The 27,825-nt window shown below is 34.9% G+C and overlaps 1 protein-coding gene across 3 annotated transcripts in view; it reads left to right on the forward strand.

Annotated features, from left to right (window-relative positions):
- Positions 1-26,243, forward strand: part of COMMD10 (COMM domain containing 10) — a 164,527-nt gene extending 138,284 nt beyond the window's left edge. For 2 of the 3 annotated variants that reach the window (XM_058538908.1, XM_058538925.1), the window contains 2 exons: positions 24,615-24,674; positions 25,407-26,243. In XM_058538908.1, coding sequence (XP_058394891.1) covers positions 24,615-24,674; positions 25,407-25,445 — 99 coding nt within the window. In that variant the 3' untranslated portion in view covers positions 25,446-26,243. Of the gene's footprint in view, positions 1-16,248; positions 16,276-24,614; positions 24,675-25,406 lie in introns of those variants that run through there. The other variant, XM_058538917.1, reaches the window with a different exon arrangement.
- Positions 26,244-27,825: the final 1,582 nt, after the last annotated feature.

Here is a 27,825-nt window from a genome sequence, read left to right on the forward strand (position 1 = left end):
ATGTCACTTTGTTCTGTTCCTCTAATCCCATTGTCCACTCTGGGATCCTCCACAGTCAGAAATCACATCTGAGAAAATATACTCCTGCGTTTGTTGTTTATTGACCACGAGCTTTGTGTTTCTCTGGGACTCTACAGTAGCTTCTCCTTTGCTTATTTTAGCTTCAGTTTTCTCTGATTTAATCTTTTTTCCTTTAATCAAATCTCCTCTCATTTTTAGTTTATAGAACTTCCTAAAATGTTCTCATCTGCAGTGGTATTCTTTCTCATTTTCCTGCACTATTAATGTTGCTTTTTTTAAAAAAATATATTCTATATGAAATTTAAAGGGAAAGGGAAGAGATAATGTGTCCTCTTTTGCCATCATGATCCATTCTCTCTTAAAGTAAAAGTACAGATTTTGAAATTAAGAGAAACTAAAAAGATGATGAAACTAATGGAGGCTTATCAACATATTTGCAAAAAAGGAAAATGTGCTGAATGTTTATAGTGCTTAATGAGTTTATAAAAACCATTTATTTAACATTAACCTTATCCATGAGTTCATTTTTTTTCCCCCAAGAAAACAAGTTAAAACTACTGACTTTGGAGAAATTTCTTGGGCAATGTTTATTGTTAGTTATCTGTTTAAGGAGAACTTGCTTAAGTGGTATTTTTATTTTATGGTAACAAATGGATTATTTTCATATATTTAATACTCTGTATTGACCCATTTTATTAAGTAGACGTGTTATTTCAAAGTAGCATGGCATGTCAGCATTTTGGTTGGTAACTTTTAACTTACTCAATATTATAAGAAGTAAATCCTTATGTACTTAAATGGGGATTATAAAAGAACTTCACTGTTTTGTTCTAGGCAAGATTCAATAAAAAGAGAAAATCAGGTACCATATTAATAATCGTGCAAAGCAGTAGCCAATCTGCACAAGTAAATTAACTATCTGCTAAAATGGACAGATTGATTTGTTTGTAACCTCATTTTAATTAATTGCATTTTTGGAAAATGAATGCAATTTAAAGTTAGACCCCAGGCTTGAATTTGTCATATTTTCATATTTGCAGTTTGAAACAAAGTTTGTTAATAGGTCTGTAGAAGAGAATAAGGAAATATTTTAGTTTACATAGTTCTGGTTTATTTATGATATAAGTATTATGTTTTTTTCATTAAACTATTCAAAAATAGGAAGATGTGAAACATGTACTCTTTGTAAGAGTTAGAAATTATTAACAAATCGGTAAGCTTGCTTTTTCTACATGGACTGCCTCATGGAGACTTACAAAATTTGATTTCATTTTTGTCCTTTACTTTTTTCTAGCAAAACCAATTTCTACTTTAGAGCCATCAGTAACCAGTAGAAATTTGTTGCTTTTCTTTTAAAAGTGCACCTGCACCCAAAACTGATTAAAAACATACTTAAAAAAGAAAACTGCCATAATGAATTACATTTCTCAGTACTACATAATTTGCCAATATAACTAGTTTTGATTAAAAAGAAGTTGATTATAATGTTCAGAACTGTTTATTGAACAGAAAAGCTGGATGCAGTCAGAAATCAGAGGTGTACCCATGGAGATACTGGATCTGAAAATCTTGATGTGACAATCGATATTTCCTTTCAAGGTTTTACTCATCTTGCTTGGGGTAATACTATTTACTGTAATTTACTGTAATTACTACAGTGGTTCTTCTGTAAGTATTTAGAGGATTTTCTTGTTGAGGGAGTGGTGATGCTCTTATTTTGTTTTTGTTTTATTTTTTAGTAGGGTTAGACTGATGTTGATGTTTATTCTTATCATATCTTAATAAAGCTCTTTTATCAAATTGATCAGTACAGCCTGCAGCTAAGTACTTCTAAAACTATGTTACTTAGAAGTGATTAGAAGTTTTCATTTCAGTGCATTTATTTGACATCTTTCTTGTTATTATTGACCAAAACACTTGACTCTTGCTTCTTTCTTTTCATCCATTTTCTCATTTTTATTTTGCAGCCTTTTGCAGATGTATGGATCTCTGGCTTCTTCATTCCTATCAATGAGCACTAATTTTTAGTGTCTGACTTTTATCTTCACTTATCAATTTAAATTGTTCTTATTTAAGATTTACCAGCAGACTCAGTGCTCCTGTTCTGCATCTTCTAGATCTCTCATCAACCTCTGGTATTACTGGCCAGCCATTCTTGGTGTTTTGGCTTCAGAAGTATTCTTTTTCCCTTAGTTTTATAATAATATTAGCTAGTATTTATTGAGAACTTACTTTGTGTCATTCACTGTTTCAAGCACTTCACATATTATATGATCTTCACTACAATCCTCAAATAAGTTACTATTATTATTCCCATTCAGAGATAAGGAAACTAAGGCACAGAGAGATTAATTACTTTATGTGAAGCCACACAACTAGTAAGTGGTGGAACCAGGATGCAGACACAAGCAGTCTGACTCAAGAGCCAGTACTGTTTGACTTCTAAATGCTATATGCTTTTCTAATCAGTGTTTCCTCCCGTCTTTTTCTGTTTGAGTCTAGGTTTTTATATTTTCATTTGGCCCACACTTACCTATTGTGTTAAAAATTTCTACATCCCTCAAAACTGTCCTAGTACTAGTTAATATAGTTTTCAGTGGAGTGGGCGTTTAATACATGTTATGGACATGTTTTAACATGTCCTTTTTGTTGCCCTTTGAAATTAAGGGAGAATAATCATTACAAGGTTTAAAGTTAGAACTAAGAGGATTTAGAGGTGACATACATATGTGTTTTTATTTTATCCATAATTCTTCAGTTTTTTAATTTGCTCGTGCTATAACAAGACATTATAATGCCTGGATTTCATCACGAGCTATTAATATGATTTTCTTTCAGTTGAAGACTGAATTTAGGGCCAATTTTTTTAATGTTAATTATTTGAAAATGTATAGCTCTACTCATTATAAAATGGATTATTGTCTAAGTATTGGTTGTCAAGTCCTTATGTATGCATTCCCAAGTCTTTTACTCTGAAGTAAGCTAAAGATAAAATACCTATGCATTTTCTTCTTTGCTATTTTGTACCAGCAAAACAAAAATAATATTTTACAACTTCATTACTCATTCCAAAAAATTTGAGGTACAAGTTAGGCCCATTTGTACAATATTTGACAATATTTCTATGTTAGATATTTTACCATCTTGCATTTAAAATGTCCCGTGTATTATAGCACCATTGTTTGCTTTTTAAAATGATATCAAATTTGAAGACAGTGCTATGGAAATTTTCTCTTTAGTTGCTGTAATAGAAATGGTTATTCTAGCAAAAGGAAAAACTTGAAATGAGGTTTGATATTTGGTTGTCATAACTAAAAATTTCTCTGGTTTTATAGAAGTTCTTCACTAATTTATAAGCAAGTTTTTATTTGTATATACACATATATTTTAGAAAATGAATGATTCATAGTTTGCTCTTTGAGGACTTGTTTTTTCTGAGGTGTTAAACACTAAGATGTATTTGAATTGCAGTGAACCATACTTCCTGGGAAGATGAAGAGTTAGAGAGAGCTGGACTTGATCCAGAGTGTGAACCTGTACCCTGGTGTTTAAAATGCCAGAGCTTCAGACCTTTAACTAATAGTGTGGACCCTAAATCAAGTCAAACTTTTCCAGGTCCCAACTACTTCTTTGCCATGTGGGATCCATCTGGCTCTGATTTCTCAAGTTTACATTTTCCTTAGATGAATCCTAGTGATTAAAGTGTAGGACATGGTGCTGGGGGAAAGAAGGAGGGTTTTATTTTGCAGATTTGTTCAACTGTAATTCAGGTCAAATTATGAATGTATGTATGAAGCCATAAAATTGTTTAATCTAGTTTGTTCCCTTCAGTAGTTATAAAAATTACTGCTTAGTGTAAGTTCAGCTAGTCAGGATATCCCTTCACTAAAACCTAGCTCTGTCATTTTTCACTTCATTTCACAGCACCTAACATTTCCGTTACCTCCACCATAGCATTTAGCATGCAAAGATTTGATTTTCTGCAACTCACAGTCTCCTCTCTTATCAGAAGGTAAGAGAATGTTAACTATAATGCCGTGTAAAAGATAAATCAAGGCTTAATTTGAAAATAGAAGCCTGCACTTTTGAGGCCCACCTGTTGACATAACAGATAGCATTGTGATCTCCTTTATGACTGTTGGGTCTGAGCCTTGCATCATCTTGTGAATTTCTCACTTGTCTTTCTTAGTGTATATTTTTCCTAGTTGGGAGCTTGATGGAGAGAGATATCGTTTCTGCCAGATTTTGCAAAATGTCTTGAGCTCCTTGAAAGATAGATGTCATCTAAATGCAAAATATAGTCAGTTCTTGGGGCCGGCCCTGTGGCGTAGCAGTTAAGTGCGCACGCGCCACTGCTGGTGGCCCGGGTTCGGTTCCAGGGCGTGCACCGACGCACCGCTTGTCAGGCCATGCTGTGGCAGCGTCCCATATAAAGTGGAGGAAGATGGGCACAGATGTTAGCCCAGGGCCAGTCTTCCTCAGCAAAAAAGAGGAGGATTGGCACAGATAATAGCTCAGGGCTGATCTTCCTCACACACACACACACACACACACACACACACACACACAACATGTATATATATATACGTATATATACATGTATATATACGTATATATATATAGTCAGTTCTTTTAGTCTAACACATCATTTCATTTATTTGCCTTGCCATTAAAAATAATATTTACTTCTTTAAAGCAAGTCTATACTGCGTAAATGACGTATAGTGCTTACCATGAATAAGTTCATGTCCTGAAAATCTTAGATACTGACTATATTCAGAGCGGTTGGCATTTCATTTTGTTTTCACATGTTCATGAAAAATAGTAGTGAAAATATTTCTGATATTAATGTTATAACTTAACATCTGGATTAGGTCACCAGTGCAAACAAACTTCATAGACTCATTCCATTAAAGACATTTTGTCTACTTCACAAAACAGTAACATAGTTTTTCATTATTTGGTGGTCTGTGTTCAAGAGACATTACATCTAAAAATAGCTGGAAGATGCATTTTAATATGAAGCGATGTCATGTCGGAAAGAAAGCCAGCCCTCATGTGCCTTCTGCCTAGAACATAATATTCTACATACTGGCTTTTTTTTTACTCTCCCTGAAAGTCAGGATGTTTCCTGCAGTTCTGATAGTACTATTGAAATCAAACTTCATTATCTATGTAAAGAGCCTCTCAGACAACCTATAGGTGTAAAAATAACTTTCAGAATTGCAACCATATTTAAGTTATATCCAAGCAGTGATGTTACACCTTTTCCAAAAAGTAATTTATTTGTACAAAATTTACATAACTATGTATTTAATTGTTTGTCTACTTATTGCTTATTTAAAATATTATATTTGAGAGAGTTTTGGTTTTGGTTTTCCCTACTCAGTATTTTCCATTTGGCTTTATTTTCCATTCGATTTGAAAAGTCAAAAAAATTCTATTCAACTTAGCAAGCATTTATGAAACATTCATTATATTCAAGGCCCTGGGTTAGGTACGTGTGGAGCATAAAAAATGATGATGATGATGACAAGGATTGCCAACACTTGCAATCATTAATTACTTACTGAATACCAGACCAGGCCACTGGCCTAAGTGCTTCTACACATAATACTTATTTAATGCTCATATCCCTGTCAGGTAGGTGCTGTTATTATCCCATGTTACAAATGAGGAAACTGAGGCATAGAACATTTCAAATTTCATAATTTGCTCAAGACAGTGATTGCGAAGACTGGTTTAAAGCACAAGCAACCGGTTTGACCCCAGAGGTCACACTCTTAACCATTGTGCTATACTAAAATGAAGACAAGATTCTACCGTAAAGAAGCTTTCATCCTACTAGAAAAGTGATGATATATTCAGGGAAAAAATGCAGTACAAGGTAGAATGTGTTAGGTCAGGCACTACTGGCTCAAGTATGGACGATATTGGAGCTCAGAAGGAGAGATGTGTTCCTGCTGGAAGATGGGAGAAGGCCTCATGGAAGATGTGTTTTAGCTGACCCTTGAAGAATGGCAGGATTTTGCCATGTGGAAGTTAGTTAGAGGAGTACATTCTCATTGAAGGGGGCAGTGGGAATGAAGGCATTGTTTTGAGAAAATATAGAAGTGTCAAGAGTAGTAATTAGCAAATTTGTGTAGCATCCTTGGAGAGGTCATAGGGAGAAGATAATTCAACTTGAACTGGGGAAGGATTGAAGTGGCAACCTGGGAAATTTGAACTCCTGCCAGTAATGAAGAATCTTTGAAAGGTCTAAACTCTAGGAAAAGAAATTCATGATCAGAGTTAGATGGATTCAAGGGGGAAAAGAATAATGGCCCTGAGACTTTTTAAAACTTGGGCAGAGAGCATATTTAGGAATTACATCAAATATTTAAAAGATATTTTACTCTGTAACTAAATGAAAACTAGGGTGGCGAAAGTTAAATATATGGAAAAGAAAAATCTTTGTGCTTACACAGTCTTTGAATATAATGCATATGTTTTCATTTAAAATTGGAACCTTTACATCATGTTTTAAGGTATTAGTAAATTATAGATCCAAATTATAGATTATTTAAAAATTGAATTGTTACATTTTTCATTTTTAACTGTAGGAGAATATTTCAATGGAAAGGAATTATCCAAACTTGAATCTGGCCAAGGTGCTAAGGATTAACATCTCTTTCTTATAAAGATGTATAAAATATTTTACAGATTTTTTTTTTTTTTTTTTTTTTTTTTTTTTGTGTGTGAGGAGATCAGCCCTGAGCTAACATCTGCCAATCCTCCTCCTTTTTTGCTGAGGAAGACGGCCCTGGGCTAACATCGGTGCCCATCTTCCTCCACTTTATATGGGACGCCGCCACAGCATGGCTTACCAAGCAGTGCGTCGGTGCGCGCCCGGGATCCGAACCAGCGAACCCCAGGCCGCCGCAGCGGAGCGCACGCACTTAACCGCTTGCGCCACCGGGCAGGCCCCAATATTTTACAGATTTTAATGTTGTTTTACATCTAATCTTAGAAGACATTATCTGTAGCTGAACTAATAGGTCTGAGTTGATACAAGAGGAATAAACCTACCTTCTAAAGAGCTACTCCTATTACACTCTTTAAATCTCTTTCCGTAACCTGACAATATTTAAGGTACAATATTAAAGATGTTAAACACACTTTAAACGTTAAAGACACAACAAAATTTCATTTTTACTGTCATGAATACCTTATTCCAAAGTACTGAAATAGTATTCTCGGAATATAGTATTTCTAGAGGAAAGATTTCCTATCAAGCCTGTCAGGGGGAAACTGATACACTTGGAGAAATCTTGGGCTACCCACTAAACCTGTAATTTCCTAACTCAATTTGTGAACCAAGTTATGCTGAGGTCATTACACAGACTGTGGCATTCCTTTTGACGCTCACATTTTACTTCATAGGTTCTATTGACTTTTGGATTTCAGATAATTAAAAATCTGACCTAGTTCAAGTTAGAAAAAATTGTATTAGTCAAAACCATATTTTTGTATCTTTTTTCAAGCATTTTCATGTTACTTTTTATGAGTTTTATATAATAAATTGTATATTTTTAACTTTAGGGTTATCCCTTTTTCTAAAAGCACCATCTAAATATTATACTGATTCTTTTAAAATATTTTAGCTGCTTCTTAAGCACCTCCTTCTCAACTTTCCATGAGTGTAGCTATGTACTGAGAAATGATTTTTGCCCATTATTTTGGTTCTTTGGATTGTAAGCCATCTTGCTTTGCATACATATACATTATTAAAGGAGATAATTGGCTTCCACTCCTTCTGATCTGTGCCTTGCCAACCTTAATTCTCTATGTTTTGTTAGAGGAATAGGGGATGGAGGTGGGAGAATTAGTGACTATTCTTTACCCCGTTTCTGCATATTCAAATCCCATCTCCAAAGACTAGGTCTAATTTCACTGCTATAACAAATTTGAAATGACAGTAAAAAGAGGTTTTAACTGCCATTTAATTGTTACTTTCTTACTCATTTTCCACTTTCTAACCTAAGGTTAATAAATGGGTAGCATTTTAAAAAATCATTTTTCTAATCTTGATGTAGTTAAGAATTGTAGTTTTATATTTTTAAGTCTTTTGTTTGTTGTCTCTCATTTCCTACTTTGTATTTCCAGCAAGTCTTTATCCTTCCACTAAAGGGAAGGAGATGAGATGAGTGGTGGCATACTTTAACTGTTTTCCCTATTTACTCTTTTTAAAGGTAAAATGTTAATACGAGTCATATCTGGGTGTTGGGTTACATGAATATCTGTTATATTAGTTCCTGTGATTTTAATATTTTAAATATTTCATAATTAAAAAGGAAAAGGTAGGCTGGGATCAGTTTATGGAAAGCTTTGACTTTTAAGCAAAAGAGGTAGAACTTTAACAGTTGGTAAAGAGGGAGATATTGACTATTTCTAGTAGAAGGGCAACCTGATGAAAGTGGCAGTTTAAAAAACTGAATTTGGCATCTTTATTTAGAATGATCTAGAGAATGATGAAACTGAAGAAAAGGAATTTAAGCAAATTCAGCATTCTAATTTTTGAGAAATAAGTACTTAGACTAGGTCATGGCATGGGGAATAGGAAGGAGGAAGGAAAGGGGAAGGGATGCTGTTTTTTATATAATCATTTCAGTAAGCATTCCCAAATGAAAGTTAGGGTATATTACCAATCCTGCTTAATACATTTTGTATACTTTACAACCTAACTCAAATCTAGGTCTGACTGCATAAATATAAGCACTCTCCATGAACTAGGTTAATGTTCCAAACTAAGACCAAGTTGAGAGCATGACCCAGTAATGTGGTTATTACCCCTAAGCCACCCACGTGGAAGATCATCTTTTAAGGAGGACATCACTTAGCTCTGTTACAATAATACTGTTTTCAAATTAGTCTGACCCATCTAGAAGGAGCCTGTGTCTATTTGAAAGAGTTCTCATTTGCAACGTAGTCCTTGGCTGCTTCTACAAGTTTCTACAAACTTTTATTTAAGCCAGTCTCTTCATAAACATCTAAAAGAGAGACCTGTAAGCCATTATTTCACCCCACCTTAAATGACATTGCTCCACACAAACATTCCATATTTTTACAAAATCATTGACCTTTTCCAACTCCATAACACAAATGAGTAATTTTTTCACAACTATTTGGGTAAATCCCACCAACCTTGTCAATTTTATATTTGTTAACTCAGACCTGACTTGAAAGTAAAAATTACTTGTAATCACTTTGGGGTTAAACAGATTTAACCTGTTCTCATATTGTATTCCAGTCATCTATGGAATAATCTATGTCTTAATTCCCTCTTCCATTAATCTGTGATTTTGAAGGAGCCCTATATGACCTGTAATCAAAAAGTGATGTTTAATAGATAGTCTCACCATTCTGTTATTTTTTTCCCATCCGAGATAGGAAATGCCTTTGAACGCTTCTTTATTTTCCAGCAGTATAAAAGAATTCTATAAAGTAATTCCAAGTTCAAAATTATTATTGAGAACTTCTTAATAGGATATTTAAAGGTTTGTTTTATTAACTTGGCCTAGGTCACAGAACTCATTAATATTAATGACTAGACTGGAGAGGCATTTAGCCTCTCTAATCGTCAACAGATACAAAACATTAAACCAAACTGTATAGCTTTATTATGTTATGAGTCATTCCAGGCAAAGACCACATACAACAAGCAAAAGCTGAACAAGCCAGTTTTAATATTTATGAGTCAAACCTTTGGCTTCTTCTTTATGTAGATAAATTGGAGTTTTAAAACTGACACTCAAACCAATTTTTTAGAGACTTCATATGAATATGGGACTAATTAAAATAAAATACTTGAAACTAATTATTCAAAAAAGCAATTATTATTAATGAATTTTAGAAAGATAAAACTTGAGGCAAAATTTACTTTTTAAAATATCAATTTTAGAAAATCACATTTGTATTCTCTTAAAGAAGTTTGCAGGATGTAAGAATTTACTAATGTTTGAAATTTATATAAATATGAGCTGCTAAGTGATATATTCTATTTATTCCAAAGATATGATCTAACAGCCTCTGCAGCTCTCACCAGCCTTTCCTGTAAAACAGCAGATGGTAGTGTAGAGGGCCTGAAATGTCAGCCTTGAGATGAGTAATTACACTGTATTCAATACAGCTGATTTTACTTACTTGTACTTAATATAAACAACTGGTCCTTTTCAACTGGCAATAGTGAACATAATGTGGAATATGGATGCTTATTAGGTCACTTTTGGTAACTATAACTAATAATTTGAGGCATTTGTTTACAATAAGGGTTGGCAAACATTTTTCTGTCAAGAGCCAAATAGTAAATATTTTAGGCTTGCAGGCTATACAACTCTACTATTGTAATGCAAAAGCAGCCATAGATAATACATAAACAAATGAGTATGACTGTGTTCCAATAAACCTTTACTTATAAAAACTAATAGCAAGCCAGATTTGGCCTGTTGACTACAGTTTACTAACCCCTGGTCTACGTTCATTTGACTTCCTCACTTTATACTCACCCCTCTAATCAACCGGAGTTGGCTTCTCCTCACCAGTCCACCAAAAATACTTCTGCCAATGTCAGTAACATTCTCCTTGTCGTTGAATCTAAAATAAAAACTTACCAGTCCTTGTCTCAGTTGGTTCTTGGGAGCCTTTAAGAAGGAATCACTCTTTCCTTCTTAAAACTCTGTTTTTCCTTAGGATCCAGGATAGCCCTTTTCTAGTTTTTATCCTACCTCTCAAGGCATTCCTCAGTTTTTGTGTTTGCAAAGCTCTACTTTTTTATAGCCCATTCCTTAAATATTAGTGTGCATTATGGATCTATTTAAAATTTATATTGTTTCCAGAATAGGCAAATCTATAGGCGCAGAAAGTAGATTGCTGGTTGCGTAGCACTAGGGTGAGCTAAGGGGTTAGGAGGGTTGATGGATGATAGCTAATGGGTATGGGGTTTCTTTCTGGAGTGGTGAAAATGCTCTAAAATTAATTGTGGTAATAGTTGTACAACTCTGTGAATATACTAAAAACCATTGAATTATACACTTTAAATGGGTGAGTAGTATGGTGTATGATTATCTCCATAAAGCTGTTAAAAATTATAAGTTAGATTCTCCAATGTTATTTGCCCTAAATTAAAAATAAAACCCATGCTCCACCCTTTACTTAAGTACCATAGTACAAACTGAACTATCTGCCAATAGTATCTGTGTTAAATTCGTAGTAGTATGCCCCAGACACTGTATTTTAAATGTAAACTGAAAACCTTATTTATGAGCTCCAGATATACTCAGGATTATAGAAAAATATCAACTCGTTAGAACTATTTCATTTTTAGAATATGCATTATTAGTTCATTTGATGATTCCAAGAGGATTTTGCAAATAGTAATCAGGTGATTAGGTTAGCAGGGAACTAATGTGGATGGAAAAATGAGCGCAGTCTTCATCTGTCACCATTACAAGTTAAAATTTTGTAATGGAACAACATCATTACAAGTTAATTTCTTCTAGACAGTTACTGCCTTAAATTTACCCCATAATCAAATTAGTTATTGTACCTGCCTGAGTTTAGAACTTTGGGTCCACACGTTTTGAGGGTGAAATAGGGGGTTTCCTATTGTTATGCTGCAGGTTAATAGTGGATTTTCAAGGGTCTCTTATATGATAAATTCAGTGCCCTTCATAACATGAAGCAAATGCTGAACTTACCCTTTTTATTTTGCAGAAACAGAGCTTCTAATTAGCTGATAAGAAGTGTAAATTGTAACTAAATTGTGAAATTAATACTCATTTAGGTGCACGTATTGGTCCTCTTTTCCTTGAAAACTGACATGACAACACAAGGTACAAAAAAATTAAACCAACATATGTTTTTAATTACCTTTTTCTTAACACTGTGAATTACATTAGGTTATTTAATTTAGGATGCAAAATACATAGTAGCTCTTGAAAGTATACGCACATCATCCAACTTTCTATGAATACAATAAAGTGATTTTATCAACAGGGGAGAAACCCAAATTTGGGCATTGAGGTCTTAGTTTTAAAACTACACATTGGAGGGGCCAGCCCCATGGACGAGTGGTTAAAGTTCTGCGTCTACACCACTGCCTCAGATCCTAGGACCTACACCACTTGTCAGCTATGCTGTGGCGGCAACCCACGTACAAAAAAGTAGAAGAAGGGGGCAGGCCTGGTGATGTAGTGGTTGAGTTCGCACACTCTGCTTCGGCTGCCTGGGGATCATGGGTTCGAATCCTGGGCGCGGACCTACACACCACTCATCAAGCCAGGCTGTGGCGGCAACCCACATACAGAATAGAGGAAGATTGGCACAGATGTTAGCTCTGGGACAATCTTTCTCACCAAAAAAAGAAAAAAAAGTAGAGGAAGATTGGCACAGATGTTAGCTCAGAGATAATCTTCCTCAAGCAAAAAAAACAGGAAGATTGGCAACAGATGTTAGCTCAGGGCAAATCTTCCTCAGCGGAAGAAAAACTATACACTGGAAACATAAAATGATTTCAGTTTGGTGTCTGTAGTTTACCTGGAATCCTTCAGCTAGGATACTAACACATGTTTTGAAAAGTTAAGTAATGCAGCTGTTTTGAATCTGTAATGATAATACTTCAGTAATCAGATAAGTACTTATAATTAGAATAAAGCATAATTTCCCAAAAAAGATAGCATCATCTATAATATTTATTACACAAAACAGCTCCATTTTTTTAGCTGTCAGTGCTCTTCTTAACATAATTTCTCACTGTATTTAAGGAGCTTCATGTAATGATATTTAAGACCTCTTATCTTGCTGATTATATTCAGCAACCATAGCTAAATATTTCAGTACCAAAGCTTAAAATCATAATGACATATCAGCATACACGTGATAAATTACAGTTAATGAGTACTATAGGAGGTGCTTTTTTACTGGCTCCAAGTTTGTAATCTGCTCATGCCTAGCACATTGTTAATTTTTAAGAGGGCAGAGAATATGGCGATGATATTATTGCCAAGCATATTGTTTTGTCTACACAAGAAAAAAGTAATATTTTAGCCAGAATGAAAAGGGCGTATCCAGATAATGGGTTAAATGTACTAACAGCTGAATTAGATACCTCTGATTAAGCGTTTAGTGACAATATTTCATGCACATTTTTACACAATTTTTCTATTGAATAAAGGTTTCTGGTCAAAAATGGTTTGTTGTTAAGTTGACAGCCAAAACTATTGTGTTTTTAGCTACATATTTACAAAACCTCAAATCTTCCGCTTTCACCAACTTGAGGCAGGGACCTTCAAATGTGAGAAGCCATTTTTCAAGCTAACCAGGAAGCAATACTTAGGGTTTAATTACTGTGTTATTTAGCCCACATATTTACCGAGTAACACGAGTTATGAGATCTACAAGATTACTGTCATCATTGGGGCAAACTCTATAGAATAATTGGAAAACATTGTCGTCATTTAGACAAAATCCATTTATTCTGATACTCTCCATATATACTCTTCTTCTTAAAATTAAGCTCAGTAAACATATATTAAGTTGTTAAGTACTATGATTAGGTACCATAGTAGGCTATTGGACTACAGTAAAGAAAGTAAAGCATAGGCCCTGCCCTTGAAGAGCCTACCATCTGCAGCACAAAGGTAGGAAATTCCATACAGTGTAGTAGGGAACGGCAAGGATGGAGATATGCATAGGGTGCTATGATGTCAACTGAACTGAGTATTAAAGGATGTAGCCAAATGAAATAGCTGGTATCTGTGCACGTGTGCGTACATGCACACACAAGAGCGACTGGGGAGCACTACTGGAAGAACACAGGGAACAGCATGAACAAAGACCCGAAGGCCGGTATGCAGAACACTGCTGGTACCGCTGGTGCATGCAGTGCCTTAAGAGGATGCTAGGAGATGAGGCTGTAGGAGGAGTCGTGGGCCAGGTGTTGGAAGTCTTGAATGCCACGCTACCGAGCTTGAAATTTGCTTTTGCAGTTTATACACTGCCTATATTCTTAAATAGATAAGCATTTTCTCAAACTGTACTTTTCAAAGATTGAAAAAAGAAGAGTTTTAATTTGGTTGATTTAACCCTGGGGAAATGCCTTTTGTGGCTTGTATTCCATGTATTTGTTGCAGTTGTCCTTTTATAACTTCATCAAACTTTGATATAAGCTCAGGGTTTTCACTTGGCCCACTGCCGTCCTCAAACAGCAAAGCCATGCCCGGGAGGTTTTGGAGCCTGCCGGACTGGGCACTATTTTAATGAAGAGCCTGTGGAATCACAGGGTTTGAGGGAGCAGCAGAAATCAGCTCCATATTCAGGTGAAAGTGATCATTTCTCTTGCTCTGTTGCTGTATGATGTAGTATATTCTTTGGGCTCATATATTTTTGTTTGTTTGGAATTTTGGAATTTAAATATGGCAATGGTATTATGTTAACTTTTGTGAAATTTTCACAGTGGCTTTTTTTAAATTAATATAACCAAGACAAAGAGAGTTGCTTATATTTTTTTCTGAAAATTTTTGAGAAATTGAAGACTTTAACCTCACATTATACCTCTGTTATTTAAGACAGCTTGGCACCTCCTCAGCCATTTTTATCAAACTGTTTCCCCTCAGCAAAGCTTTTATCTATTTCTGTGTAGGATGAGTTAGAGAAGGGAACTAATTGTGCAAATTCATGAAGAGAAATTTTTTTCTATAAATTAGCTTGATATGCAGGTGAAAGTGCTATTTTATCTTCAGTTACCATAATAATGCAGTGGAAAGAACGATTACTAGTCCCACCACTGTATCCCTTATGTGAGTTAGTTCATCTTTGTGGGACCAGCGTCCTCGTCTATTAAATAAGAGAGTTGAACTAGGTCATTGCTAAAGCTCTCTCTTACTGGCATTTTGTGGTTCTCTACCTACCTCAGTTCATCAGTTTACTTTGGTTATATGGGTGTGCCGTTCAACATCCTCAAGTCATAGGATTGAAAAGAACCTTGTGAGATCATGTACTCAAGCTGCCTCACAGAAAAATGGAGATTTGCTCTTTCCGTCTACCTGGAATGCTTTTGCTTGCATCTTCTTAAGCTGCCACCCTCTGAATCAGAACTGATTGTAACATCTATTATCCCTTTGGTTGCCAATATTGATTTCATTGATCTGACAGATGGGCAGAGGATCCCTTCCACCCTCACTGTCCCACGTACATTCTTCCTATAGTTGGGGGTTTAGCTGTAAAGGGTAACCTGCCTACCTGGAGAAGGACCTTTCTTTGGTCAAGAGTATACTGCTTCCCATGGCTTGTTCATCTGTGTATCAGTACTCTTTAAATATTTATTGAATGACTGAATATTATGGGTGACAGAAATGGCTAATGCTTGTATGTATGAGTAGAGTTTCATGGTTTTTTTCAGTCTATGATGGAAGGTTAAATTATATCCCCAGTTTTTTGAACAATAATAGTGAAGATAGTCAACAAATAATAATAGAGATACTGGAATATATTTACAATGATCTGTAACTACATATAGAATTGTAGAGAGTATAATATATAGATGTATTTATTTAGTAAATGGTGACTAGTAATTTTTGTTTTATAAGCTCTTTCAGTAGAACTTGAAATATTATTTAAATTTTATCTCTATCCTTCATTTCTGTAACTGACAAGGAGAAAACTTCCTCTTTAAGTACCTAGCAAAGTATTTTTAGATTTAACTAGGACAAGAGATTAGTAGTTTTTCTTTTACTGGGATCCTCTACTCCTGATTTTCTAGGTGAAAAGGTAACTGTATCATTTCTAACTCTGATATCCAACTTAAGTTTAAAAACTAAGCAATGTAAATTTGGTTTAATTCTTATCTAGTTTATGTCTGTATTATTTAGAGGATATTTCTGCTTGGATAATTTGTAAAGAGGCTCATGCATTTATCTCTTGGAAAATGTATATGTGTTCCTAATACCTAACTAATGGGAAAGCAAAAGATATTTTTACTGTTAGCTTTCATCAAGTTAGACCTCTGTGAAGACCACACTAAATTCTGTTTCCATGGGAATTTTGCTAATGGGTATGTGCAACGTTATCCAGGTACTCGTAGACAGGATTACAAATTAAAAATAAAAAGGAATCAGTGAACAAATACATCTTTCTTCTCTTTTAAGAAATTGGCAGAAAGTTAATCTTTGCACTTTCATTTTCACTTTGCAGTGTTTCAAATAGGGTGCAGAAAGCCTAAGTTTGGTATTAATGCGTGAGACCAGCTTAGACAACATAAGTAATGAATTTCCTAAATGGATTCCTAGTTGTAATCATATGTATAAGACAAAAGAAAGAGAGTAAATCTTCTAGTCTGTGTATGTTTAGTTAACAATATTAGTGACTTTAATGGGTTTTACTGGAAAATGGAAGATTGAAGGCATGTTTAAAAATAAGCCACCCAGTTTTATTGCCTGTAAACTAACTCACTAAATTATTTTGATTCATGTAATAAATGCCCACCATACACTTCCACATACCATGCAGGAAACATTTGTGAACCTGGTGATACTCATCATTTATGGAACACCTACCTACCCTAGATACTGGAGTTCCACAAGGTTAGCCCAGACTGCCCTCTTTTCTCATACTGCATTCTTTTCCTGGTCAATCTCATGCAGTTTTAAATATCAATGTATCAGTAACTCCCAAATGTATATCTCTTACCTAAAACTCTTTTCTGGCTTACCAGACTTATTTCATATATTTTCAGGGAAATCTCACAAACAAATCAAGCTAATTGTGTCTGAAACTGCACTTTTTTTTTTTTTTTGTGAGGAGGATGGGCCCTGAGCTAACATCTGCCAATCCTCCTCTTTTTGCTGAGGAAGACTGGCCCTGGGCTAACATCCATGCCCATCTTCCTCCACTTTATATGGGACCCCGCCACAGCATGGCTTGCCAAGTGGTGCATTGGGGTGCACCCAGGATCCGAACTGGCGAACCCCAGGCCACCACAGCTGAGCGCGAGCACTTAACCGCTTGCACCACCGGGCCGGCCCCTGAAACTGCACTTTTGATTCTCCTTTTCTTCAAATCTACTCCTCTAGAGTTTCCTATCTCAGTTGCATCCATCCAGTTTTTCATACCAGAAACCTGAGAGTCATTCTTGACTTCATCTATTCCTTCACCTTCCCCTGCAACTCAAATCTGTCACTAAGTGCTATCTCTTCTACCTCTAAACCATGTCTCAAGTTTTTTCACTTTTTTCTGTCACTGTTGCCATCGCATTAGATCAAGTCACTATCTTTTGCCTGGACTAATGCAATAGTCTCCTAACTGGTTTCTCCACATCCAGTTTGGCCAACTGGAATCCATTTACAAATAAAAGCCAAAGTGAGTTGTTAATATGTAAATATAATTTTTTCATTTTTATACTTAAAACCTTCTAATGACTTTCCATTGCTCTTAAAGATCTTCTCTTCTATTTGTCCCAGAAAAGATGATAGGGCCTATATTATTTTACTAGGTCTACTATAACAAAGTACCATAGACGGGATGGCTTAAATAACAGAAATTTATTTCTTCACAGTTCTGGAGGCTAGAAGTTTGAGATCAAGGTGTCAACAGGAGTGGTTTCTTCTAAGGCCTTCCTCCTTGGGTCGTAGACGGCTGTCTTCCTCCAGTGTCTTCATCTGGTCTCCTTTGTAATGTCCTAATCTCTTCCCATAATGACATCAATCATATTGGATGGGGGCCCACCCACATGACCTAATTTTACCTTAGTTACCTCTTTAAAGACCCTTTCTCCAAATACAGTTACATTTTGAGATACTATGGGTTAGATTTCCAATATATGAATTTTGAGGAGATGCAATTCAGCCCATAACAGGGCCTAAACTGATGGTTGATGGAGGAGACAAAATGCACTACTCTGAGTAACGTCTTTATATTTCTTATGGTCTTGCTTCCTCTACCATCTTTTTATCAAAATCTTAACTGCTGTAATGTCAACATATTGCCGTAAACAGCTATTGAAAAGGTGCTATAAACATTGGTGTACAAGCATCTGTTTGAGTCCCTGTCCTCAGTTCTTTTGGGTATGTACTCAGGAGTGGAATTGCTGGGTCATAACGGTAATTCTATGATTACCTTTCTCAGAAACTGCCAAGGTTGCCCGCAGCTGCTGCACCATTTTACATTCCCACTAGCGATGTATGAGGATTCCAGTTTCTCCACATCCTCACTAACACTTTTTTCCCCCATTTTAAAAAAGTATACCCTTCCTATTAGGTGTGAAGTGGTATCTCATTATGGTTTTGATTTGCATTTCCCTAATGACTAATGATGTTGAGCATCTTTTCACGTGCTTACTTGCCATTTGTATATCTTCTATGGAGAAATGTCTGTTCCAGTCATTTGCCTGTTTTTTAATTGGATTTGTCTTTTTGTTGTTGAATTATATGAGTTTTTTATATATTCTGGGTATTATACTCTTATTAGACAATGATTCACAAATATTTTCTCCCATTCTGAGGATTGGCTTTTTATTCCCTCACTTCTTTAAAATCTTAAGTCAAATGTCACCAACTCAGTGAGACTTTCCCTGACCACCTAACCTTGAATCTCCACCTACCCCCCTAAACATACATTCCCTAACCCTGCTTTATTTTCCTTCCTAGCATTTATCACCAACAAACATTTCTACATGTATGTATGTGAATTATGATGATGATGATGATGATGACGACATATCTTGTTTATTGCTGTCTTCAACTAGAATGTGGGAGATTTTTGTCTCTGTTGCTCATTGCTGTATATGTAGTGCCTAGAACAGGCCTCATAGGCATTTAATAAATATTTATTGAGGAAAAATGGATGAATGAATTTAACAGATAACAATGCCATTCTTTTTTATTGGGGAAAATAGAGCACACATACAGAAAAAGAGCACAGTGATTTGTCTAAAAAAGAATATCCTTTTACCCACCACCAAGATCAAGAAATAAATTATTGCCATTACCTCAGAAGCCTCTTTTATGCCTCCCCCCAATTACTACCTCCTCTCTCCAGTCACCCAGAGGTGATCACTACTCTAATACTTCTGGTAATATCTTTGTTACTTTACTTTATAGTTTTACCATCTAAGCATTTGTCTCTAAAATCTTTTTTGTTGTTGTTATTTTAAATCCTCATATAAACGAAATCAATCAGTATATATTCTCCTGTGCCTGCCTCTGATGTTCAACATTATGTTTGTGAGAGTAATGCATGATGTTATATTTAGCTGTAGTTTATTTTCATATCTGTATAACATTCCGTTGTATTACTATACTACAATTTATTTATATATTCTTCTGTTGCAAGACATTTTGGTTACTTCTGTTTTTTGGTTCTTTTGAATAATGGTGCTATCAATATTCTTGTACCTGTCTCATGGTGCAAATGTTCAACTGTGTACCATTGAGCAAAATATTAATGCTTAGGAATGAATACCTGAGTCATAGGGTGTGCATATCTTCAGCTTTAGTAAATAATACCAAACAAGTTTCCAGAGTAGTTATACAAATTTTCACCCCTTCCAGCAGTATGGTTACTAATATATTTTCATTTGTTTTTGGCTGTTTGGACAACCTTTTCTGTGAAGTGCCTGTTTAAGTGTCTTGTCGTCTTTTTTTTTTTTTTTTGAATCAGAGCAAGCCTGTCAATCCATGGTTATCTTGGGCAACCTGGACCCACCCCTCTGAGCTGGGGAAACTGCCGGGAAGCCTACCAAGAGAAGGGCTGTCCCTAATTGTTAGCTCCTCCCCTTCCCCTCACACCCCTGCTTGCATTCTACCACCAGCCAGGCTTTCAGATCATTCACATTAGCTAGAGTCCCTTTTAACAGTCTAATCTGACATCATAAGAATCTCCTGATAGTTTCCTCCTGCTCTCCCCAGCCAAACACTACCACCCACGTGGCATTTTTTTATTGAGATGTAATTGACATAATATTGTGTTAGTTTTAAGTGTACAACATAATGATTTGATATATGTTCTTGTCCATTTTTAAACTGAATTTTATCTCTTTTTTTATTGACACATAGGAATTTTTGTGTGTTCTGGATATGAGTCTCTGTGGCCAATCTTTCCACTCTTTTTTTTGTGTGTGTGAGGAAGACCAGCCCTGAGCTAACATCTGGTGCCAATCCTCCTCTTTTTTTGCTGAGGAAGATTGGCCCTGGGCTAACATCCGTGCCCATCTTCCTCTACTTTATATGGGATGCAGCCACAGCATGGCTTAACAAGCGGTGCATCGGTGTGCGCCTGGGATCTGAACCAGCGAACCCGGGCCGCTGAAGCGGAGCACGCGCACTTAACCGCTTGTGCCACAGGACCGGCCCCTCTTTCCACTCTTTTGATGCTGTGTTTTGATGAATGGAAGTTCTGAATTTTAATGTATTCTAATTTATCAATCATTTTCTTTATAGTTAGTATATTTACTAACAACGTATTTGTTAGTTGTTAACCTATATAAAGATTATATAGTTAGTATATTTTCATGTCTTTTTAAAGGAATCTTTATATACCCCAAGGTTATGGAAATATTCCCTTATATTTTCTTTTAGCTTTTTTGTTTTACTTTACCCATTGAGAACTACAATCTACCTCAGAAATAGGAGACCACATAAGCAAAAACAGGCAGGAAAGTGGAATATTTGGGAAACAGTGAATACACCAGTTTGGTTGGAGCAGAGATTTTGGAGGAGTCTTGTGGGAAATAAAACTAAAAAGTGAGATTAGGGAAGATTGTGTAAAACCAAGAATAAAAGACTAAGAACAATGTTTTCCTGCTTTATTCTCATGTGAGCAGGTATCATTCACAGTAGCCTCCAAAACATAATACATATAGGTACTTTTCTCCCAAGAGGGACCATGCAATAGTGTGGATGACTCAGTACAAATCAATCCCCCTCTCTACCCCCAACAAAACAATAACAACAACAAATCAAAAGAAAAGAAAAACTGTCTTACTTACTGACTTCATTTTTATGTCTAAAAAATTCTTCGTTTCTGTGGACGGGTATGTATAACAATATCTTGGCCTAGTTAGCTATCATTAAATTACTTATTTTTTTACCAAACCTAGTAAATGTTTCCCATGAGTTATCCTGAATAATAGTAGTATCCATTGATACTCCTCTTAAACAGACAAGCAACAAAAAGCTCTCCCAGAAATAATTTGTATTATTTATCTAATCATTATATTTCTTTAGAAGACAATATAAACTCTCTGTTAGAATTATCAATTTCTTTAAAATCTTTTAACTTAAAATACAATTTGCCTTATATGAAAATATCCTTTGTACCTGATTACTAGAAGAATAGTTATGTATGTTCTCATATACTTTTTTCCTAAGCACTAGACTATGTAAAAAGTGAAGTACAGTACTAGCTAAAGGTGTGTGTGTGTGCGCATATATATATCTCATATACACACACATATGCGTATATATGAAAAATATATACGCATATGTATTAGAAATATATACTTATTTGATTTCGCCAAGTGATTAGAGTTATGTAGTTCAAGTTTAAAATAGTTTTGGTATATAATTGACAAGATGATGATGCATTTTGATGACTCAGGACTGTAGTTTTATGCAGCTATTTCCCTTCTTATTTAGTATGACATAATAGTCTACATTTTATTATCCAGGCTATCTTTCTGACTCTTTTGGAAAAAAAATTAGGACCAAATAGTCAAGGCTCATTATCTATTGACAGTGATAGACAGGAAGCTATCACTTAATTAAGTTAATCACTTAATTAAGATAAATTAAATCCATTGTCAAATTCAGCCTATGAAACTACTTTAGCCAGGATTTTCTACGTCTTCCTTCAGAAAGCCTGTTAGAGTTGCTACTGATAGCTCAGATAGCAGGTATGAATTTCAATTTATTTTTTCCTCTTCTTCCTTTAACAAAGATACTAATGAACCATGAGTTGAGTCAAAGGCCAGGAGTATATAAAGTGAAGGAAGATGTATGTAGAGCTAGACAATCCAAACAGAAGCACCCTTGAAATACTAATAATTGAACTCTCATTAAACTTAATGCTGTTTGTACATCCTTATTGGGTCTGGACTGCCATTGATTTGTGTCCAGACATTAAACTGAAGAGAAGTTGTTTGAAAACATGCTTCCTTAATGGCTAGAACCGCACATACATTTTCTGAAGAGTAGACAGTGAAGATAGAGAATTGATTCTGGTTTGATAAGCAAATCTGAATATAACTTCCCAGGTGTATCTCAAAGAAAGCTAAGAGTGTGTTTTCCTCCTAAAAATGCTATGGTCCCAGTAAAGATTTTGATCAGTCCCACTCCTAATATTTGTGGAACCTGAAGCAAGAGTAAAAATGGAGGCCGTGGACCATATGTCTAAATTTAAAGTCATAAATAAAGTCACCAAACTGTTAAATAAAATGTGATCTATACTTCTTTCTTGATAAGATACCTTCATAGTGTCCTGTAAGGCCAGATTTGAATTTAAAATTCTTAGACTCTGTGGGGTTCCATGTCAAAACATGACAATGTCGGGAGTTGGCCCCTTGCCAAGCCCCCCTTTCCTTTTCATCCTACACATCTAAGCTCCATCCTTACCCTCCTAAAAAACAACTGCCCTTGGCTACCCCTTGGATAAACATAGATTCTCAAATTCTAAGGATAATCTCTCAACACGTAGACATGAAACACTTGAAACCACTCCCATATTCTCATGGTCTTCTCTAAGTCCCTGTGGGTTGAATGGGAAATGATAATGATAATAGCTACCAGTGATTATGCCACACACAGGTATAGGTGCATGTTTTATCTCAGGTATCAGCATTTTTCCTTCTTGGGGCTAAGTATTTCAATAAAGCGAGACACGAAATTTATATATGTGTATATAAAAGATATATACACACACATATCTATATTTGTATATACACTCATGCACAAACACACATTTTAGCTGTTGTTGTTGTAAGAAGTATGTTTTCCAAGTTACCTTCCTTCTCTTTCCTCAGTGTAACATTTTGGGAAACACTGCCTTGAAACAAAGCAAAGCAAAGCTTGGCTGCACCCTCTAGGGGTACAGCAAATCAGTTGTTCACATACTGATTGAGTCTTCAATCCCTCCTAACTTTGGCTTGGAGGGGGAAAAGTAATGAACTTGCCTTGCTTTTCCCTAGGGTAAACCTAGGCCTATCATCTCCCTTTAACTGCTGGGAGGAAATATAGCACTGCCAGACAATGCTGATTCAGCCTTTGGTGGTTTAATGATATGTGCCAATTAGCCAACTAATTTTTCTAATAAATTTGAAAAATTTATAGTTTTATATAATTCCTAAAGGTTGAGGCTTTAAAGTAGATATGCTTCTTCATTCCTTTTAAAGCTCAAATACTTAGGTGACTGTATAAGAGAAATGAAGAAGTGTGGAATTTGATCCTTTATGTTTAGGCTTCTTGAAAAGAGAGGTGCCATTTCTGAACATAGCCCCGTTGACTCTCCTGGATTAGCTGGAGATAACTTGTGTTGAAAATGTTGGCTTTGTAAATAGAAATGGAAATCATTAAAACAGATAAAACAAAGAAAAAAAGTAAACATAGAAACTGAGAACTATAATTAATAGAATGTTGGAAATAACCACAAGCAATTAAGTACATGAATCAATGTCTTATCTGCAACGATTTTCCACTTCTTCAGTTCGTGGTGCTTGTTTTATGTCATGTGAGCATGACAGCGTGGTCAGACCAGGTAGCACATTCTTGGCATCCTCTCCTCATTAACTTTCACTTCCCAAAGATACCTTCAATAAAATAAACATATTTGAACAATCTTCAGAAACTAGTTTGTTTCCTCAGTTTACAAAATCAACCAAAAGCAGGTTGGAGTGGGTTGGGTTAATGTTGCTTAAATGTTTACTAAACCATCATGCATGCATACAAAATGTTACTTAGCATTTTTAGCATCCATTATAAAGAAATAAAGATTTCTCTATCATATGTGAGGTGAAAGGAAGGAACAGCTTTGAAGCTGTTGTGTTAATCGTTAACTTTTGCTGCGTCTGTACATTAAAAAAGGTAACAATCTCAGCATGTTAAGATCATAACTGTTAAATTAATGCTTGGAGGCAGCAGCTGTGCTGACATGAGGCATTAATGGCTGGATGAGTTCAATCAGATATGCTGCCTTCAGTGTCTTTGTGTAATGGTATTTACTAGATTTCAAATGGACTGCTGAGAAAGATGAAATATAATCTCATATATTATCTCTGTCTTGAAAAAAATAGTTAATGAAATTGTTCTCTTGCTGGCATATATTTTATTAACTTTTGTGGAGTAAACTTAAAGAACAGATGTCCCTATAGAGTTGAAACCTTTTGCTAAAGTAGAATGTTATTAAGTGCATTTGTGAGTTGTAGGAACAATGGGTTTGAGTAGAGCAAGTAAGTATTTTTTTAAAACCACATGGAGAATAATATGGCACATTCTTGGGCTGGCTGGAGAGAGAAAAATGAAATGTAAATTGTATACAACTAAATTTTTTTTCTTTCTTTTTCTTCCTTACAGAGCCTGGAGAAAGTTCTTGTGGAATTCAGTCACGAAGAGTTGTTTGATTTCTATAACAAGGTCTATATTTTTTAAATAATTTCTAATATGTATGTGGGTTTTTTTGTAATGTTCTCTTCATTTTATGAATTCTTACTTTTGAATGCCCTATTATGGAGCTAGATTCTTTAAACTCCCCTTGTAAACACCTTATATTTCACAGTAGGAAGCATTGCCAAGATGAAGAGAATCTGACAAACCAAATCAGAAAGAAAATAGAAATAGTTTTAATTAAAGCAATATGATTGTTGTTTTAATGTAAAGCATTAAGTAATGAACTTTGTGGTACTTAGCCACACTGGCCCTTCAGATATAGGTCATGTTAGACATTTTAATTTCTGGGCCCAAGGGAGAAGGAAGATGTCAGGCCCTTAAAGATTTCTTTTTGAACATATTTCGTGTTTCTTTCCAAATACTGATTTTGTAATCCAGGAAAATGCACTGCCCCCTACTTCCCAAATCTTATGTAGTGATCATTTAAATGAAACAGCTGAGTGTATTTAAAACAGTACTATTTAGAAATCCTCCTTTACAAATTTGAAAACTTAAATAGCAAGCATGAATTCTAATATCTTCACATAAAAAGAAAAATTTTCTAAGTGGTATTTTTATTGCTGTGTGAATGGATTTAATAAGCATAGTTGCCAATGCCATTCTTTTCCTTCTGTTTGCATGTTTCTAAACAACAATTCAGATGAATTTCTCTCCCTTTACTAACTTTCTTTTTTTTTTTTTTTTTGCCTTTGTAAATAGCTAGAGACCATACAAGCACAGCTGGATTCCCTTACATGATGTTCTCAAAGACTGGTTTCTCCATCACACTCCTGCCACCTCGCTATTTTGCATTGAAGATAGACTGCCAGCTTGTATTTTCTGAAGGATTCGGTAGCTTTCTTCTTGTAAATTATATGGCTTATTGCTTCTTAGACAAATAACAGCCAAGGGAGATCATTGTTCTGAGTACTGAGGTTCTAAAATATATTCTCTAGTTGTATGAGCCAACAGAAAGCAATTGTTACTTTTGCATTAAAGGAAAAAAGTAAATACCATATTGTTCTTACTGTCCTATTTTTGTTTTATTTCCTGACCTGTTTATTTTTTACATACTTGACACCTTTATGTATCAAGGAGGATCCATGGATACAAGGTATAATGTATACCTTAGAATACAGAACTTCAGTAATTACATTAATAAACATAGGAAAGCAGCCACATGCAATCAAATACATTATGGTATTTTTCCTTGAATATAATGAGTATATTTTGCTTGAGAAATAATATAAGAAAGAAATTTAAAATAGAGCTAGTAGTAGTATATCAGTTAATTTCAGTGTGAACTTCTCTGTGTGCTTTAACATTTCCTCTGAGTTTAACGATTTAATAACAATTCAGGTTTTTGTGTGCTTTTCTTTGTACTGCAAATTAATAATGATCTGCTTCATAGTGTAAGAGACAGATTCAGATCATGAATAAAAATAATTGTAATGAGTGCTAAATGGTTGTTCTTAAATTTCAAAACAGATACTTTTTACATTCTCTTTCTGTAAATATGTTAATTACAGTCAATAAAATTTTTATGTCTTCAAATTAGTTGAATTGAAGTGCACAGTATTTTATGCTATGAATGTACATAAATGTGAGTATGATTGCTTGTAAGAAAAAATCATATCAATTGCATTTTTTATGAATGAAATATCTGTCCTATATTGTTTCCAGAGAGGGAAGGAGAGAGGGAGAAAGGGAGAGAGGAGGAGAAAGGGAGAGGGGAAGTGGGGGAGAAAATGAGAAACAGAGAGAGAGATGCATTAATTCAAACATAACTTTCTTCACATGAAGGAATTTGATTTCAGAAATGTCCTACAGTTAAACAAACAGAACCATTGAAATTAAATCACATTCCTTATATGGGGTATCTGAGTAATACAATTGTTAAATGTCTCCCAAATAAATGTTCAATGTATGGAATTTATGCCCTTACTCATTTATATGTGTGCTTGTATGTTGTGGCTTAGAAGGACTGGCAGTTTGGATTATTTCAGAAAGTAAATATTATAGTTGCTGATCATAGTTGATTGCTTTGACAAGTTTTTAAACTCAAACTTCTATTGATAGGATATCTGGAAGACATGTTTATAATATAATTGGATTTGTTTCCATATGTGGCTTATAGGATTTGTCTTATGTTTTTATGCTCTGCCCCAGAGGGAACTACCTGACTACTATAAACATTTTGGTAAATACTCTTTCACACTTCCTCTTATGTACAAATAAGCATACATCATCTCAAGTTGAACTTGTTAGGCCTTCCTAACAGTGACCATATAGATAGGTAGAAGTTTTCTTTGGTTTAATCGCCAACTTAACTCCCAGTGTAGGTATCTAAATTAAATGTGACAGTTCAAAATGAAATTTTCTATTAGTGTTCCCTAAAAGAGCTGGTTTTATACTCTCTAAGAATATGTCTAAACCTATACAAAAATGTGGTGGTTTTCTCTGTACTAGTCTATTTCAAGAAAGTCTGACCAAAGATATTGAAGGAAGGACAAGTAGAAGGTCTGATTGCAACCAAGAACATAATTATTCCTGAAATATATTTAATTGCAGATACTTTTATTCCTTAAGGTACCATCATTGTTACAATACACAAGTCAAAGAAAATATCATTCCCAGAGAGTATTAAATACATGTTACTTTTTCATAGAAATAAGATGAGTGGAGGGGTAAGTGGGGACTGGAACCTACTGTCTTAGCAAATAAATATGTCTTGTATGAGTGCTTGACAAGAGGGCTGAATACAAATAAAATTACTTGTGAGAAAGGAACCAATGTACTATTTTTATACCTACTACAAATAATATCTGCAATTCTCTGATTGGAAAATATATTATTTTTAATTAGGAAATACCAAAAAATCATAAAGAAGTAACCTAAAATTATAGAATCTCGTCATCCAGAAATGGCCATTAATGACATTTTGGTAGATTTTATTGAAGTTTTTTTTTTTTCTATTCATATATCTTTCTCTTTTCTCTCGTTTTTTCTTTCTTTCCTAACAAATTAGAGTAATGCCATAACTACAGTTTCATACTTTGCTTATGTAATGTTATAACATGAGCATTTTTCATGTCCTTATTGTCTAAAACAATTTTAATGTGTATTAAATAGTCATCAT

The sequence above is a fragment of the Diceros bicornis genome, chromosome 1, assembly GCF_020826845.1.
Source record: "Diceros bicornis minor isolate mBicDic1 chromosome 1, mDicBic1.mat.cur, whole genome shotgun sequence".
Taxonomy (NCBI): domain Eukaryota; kingdom Metazoa; phylum Chordata; class Mammalia; order Perissodactyla; family Rhinocerotidae; genus Diceros; species Diceros bicornis.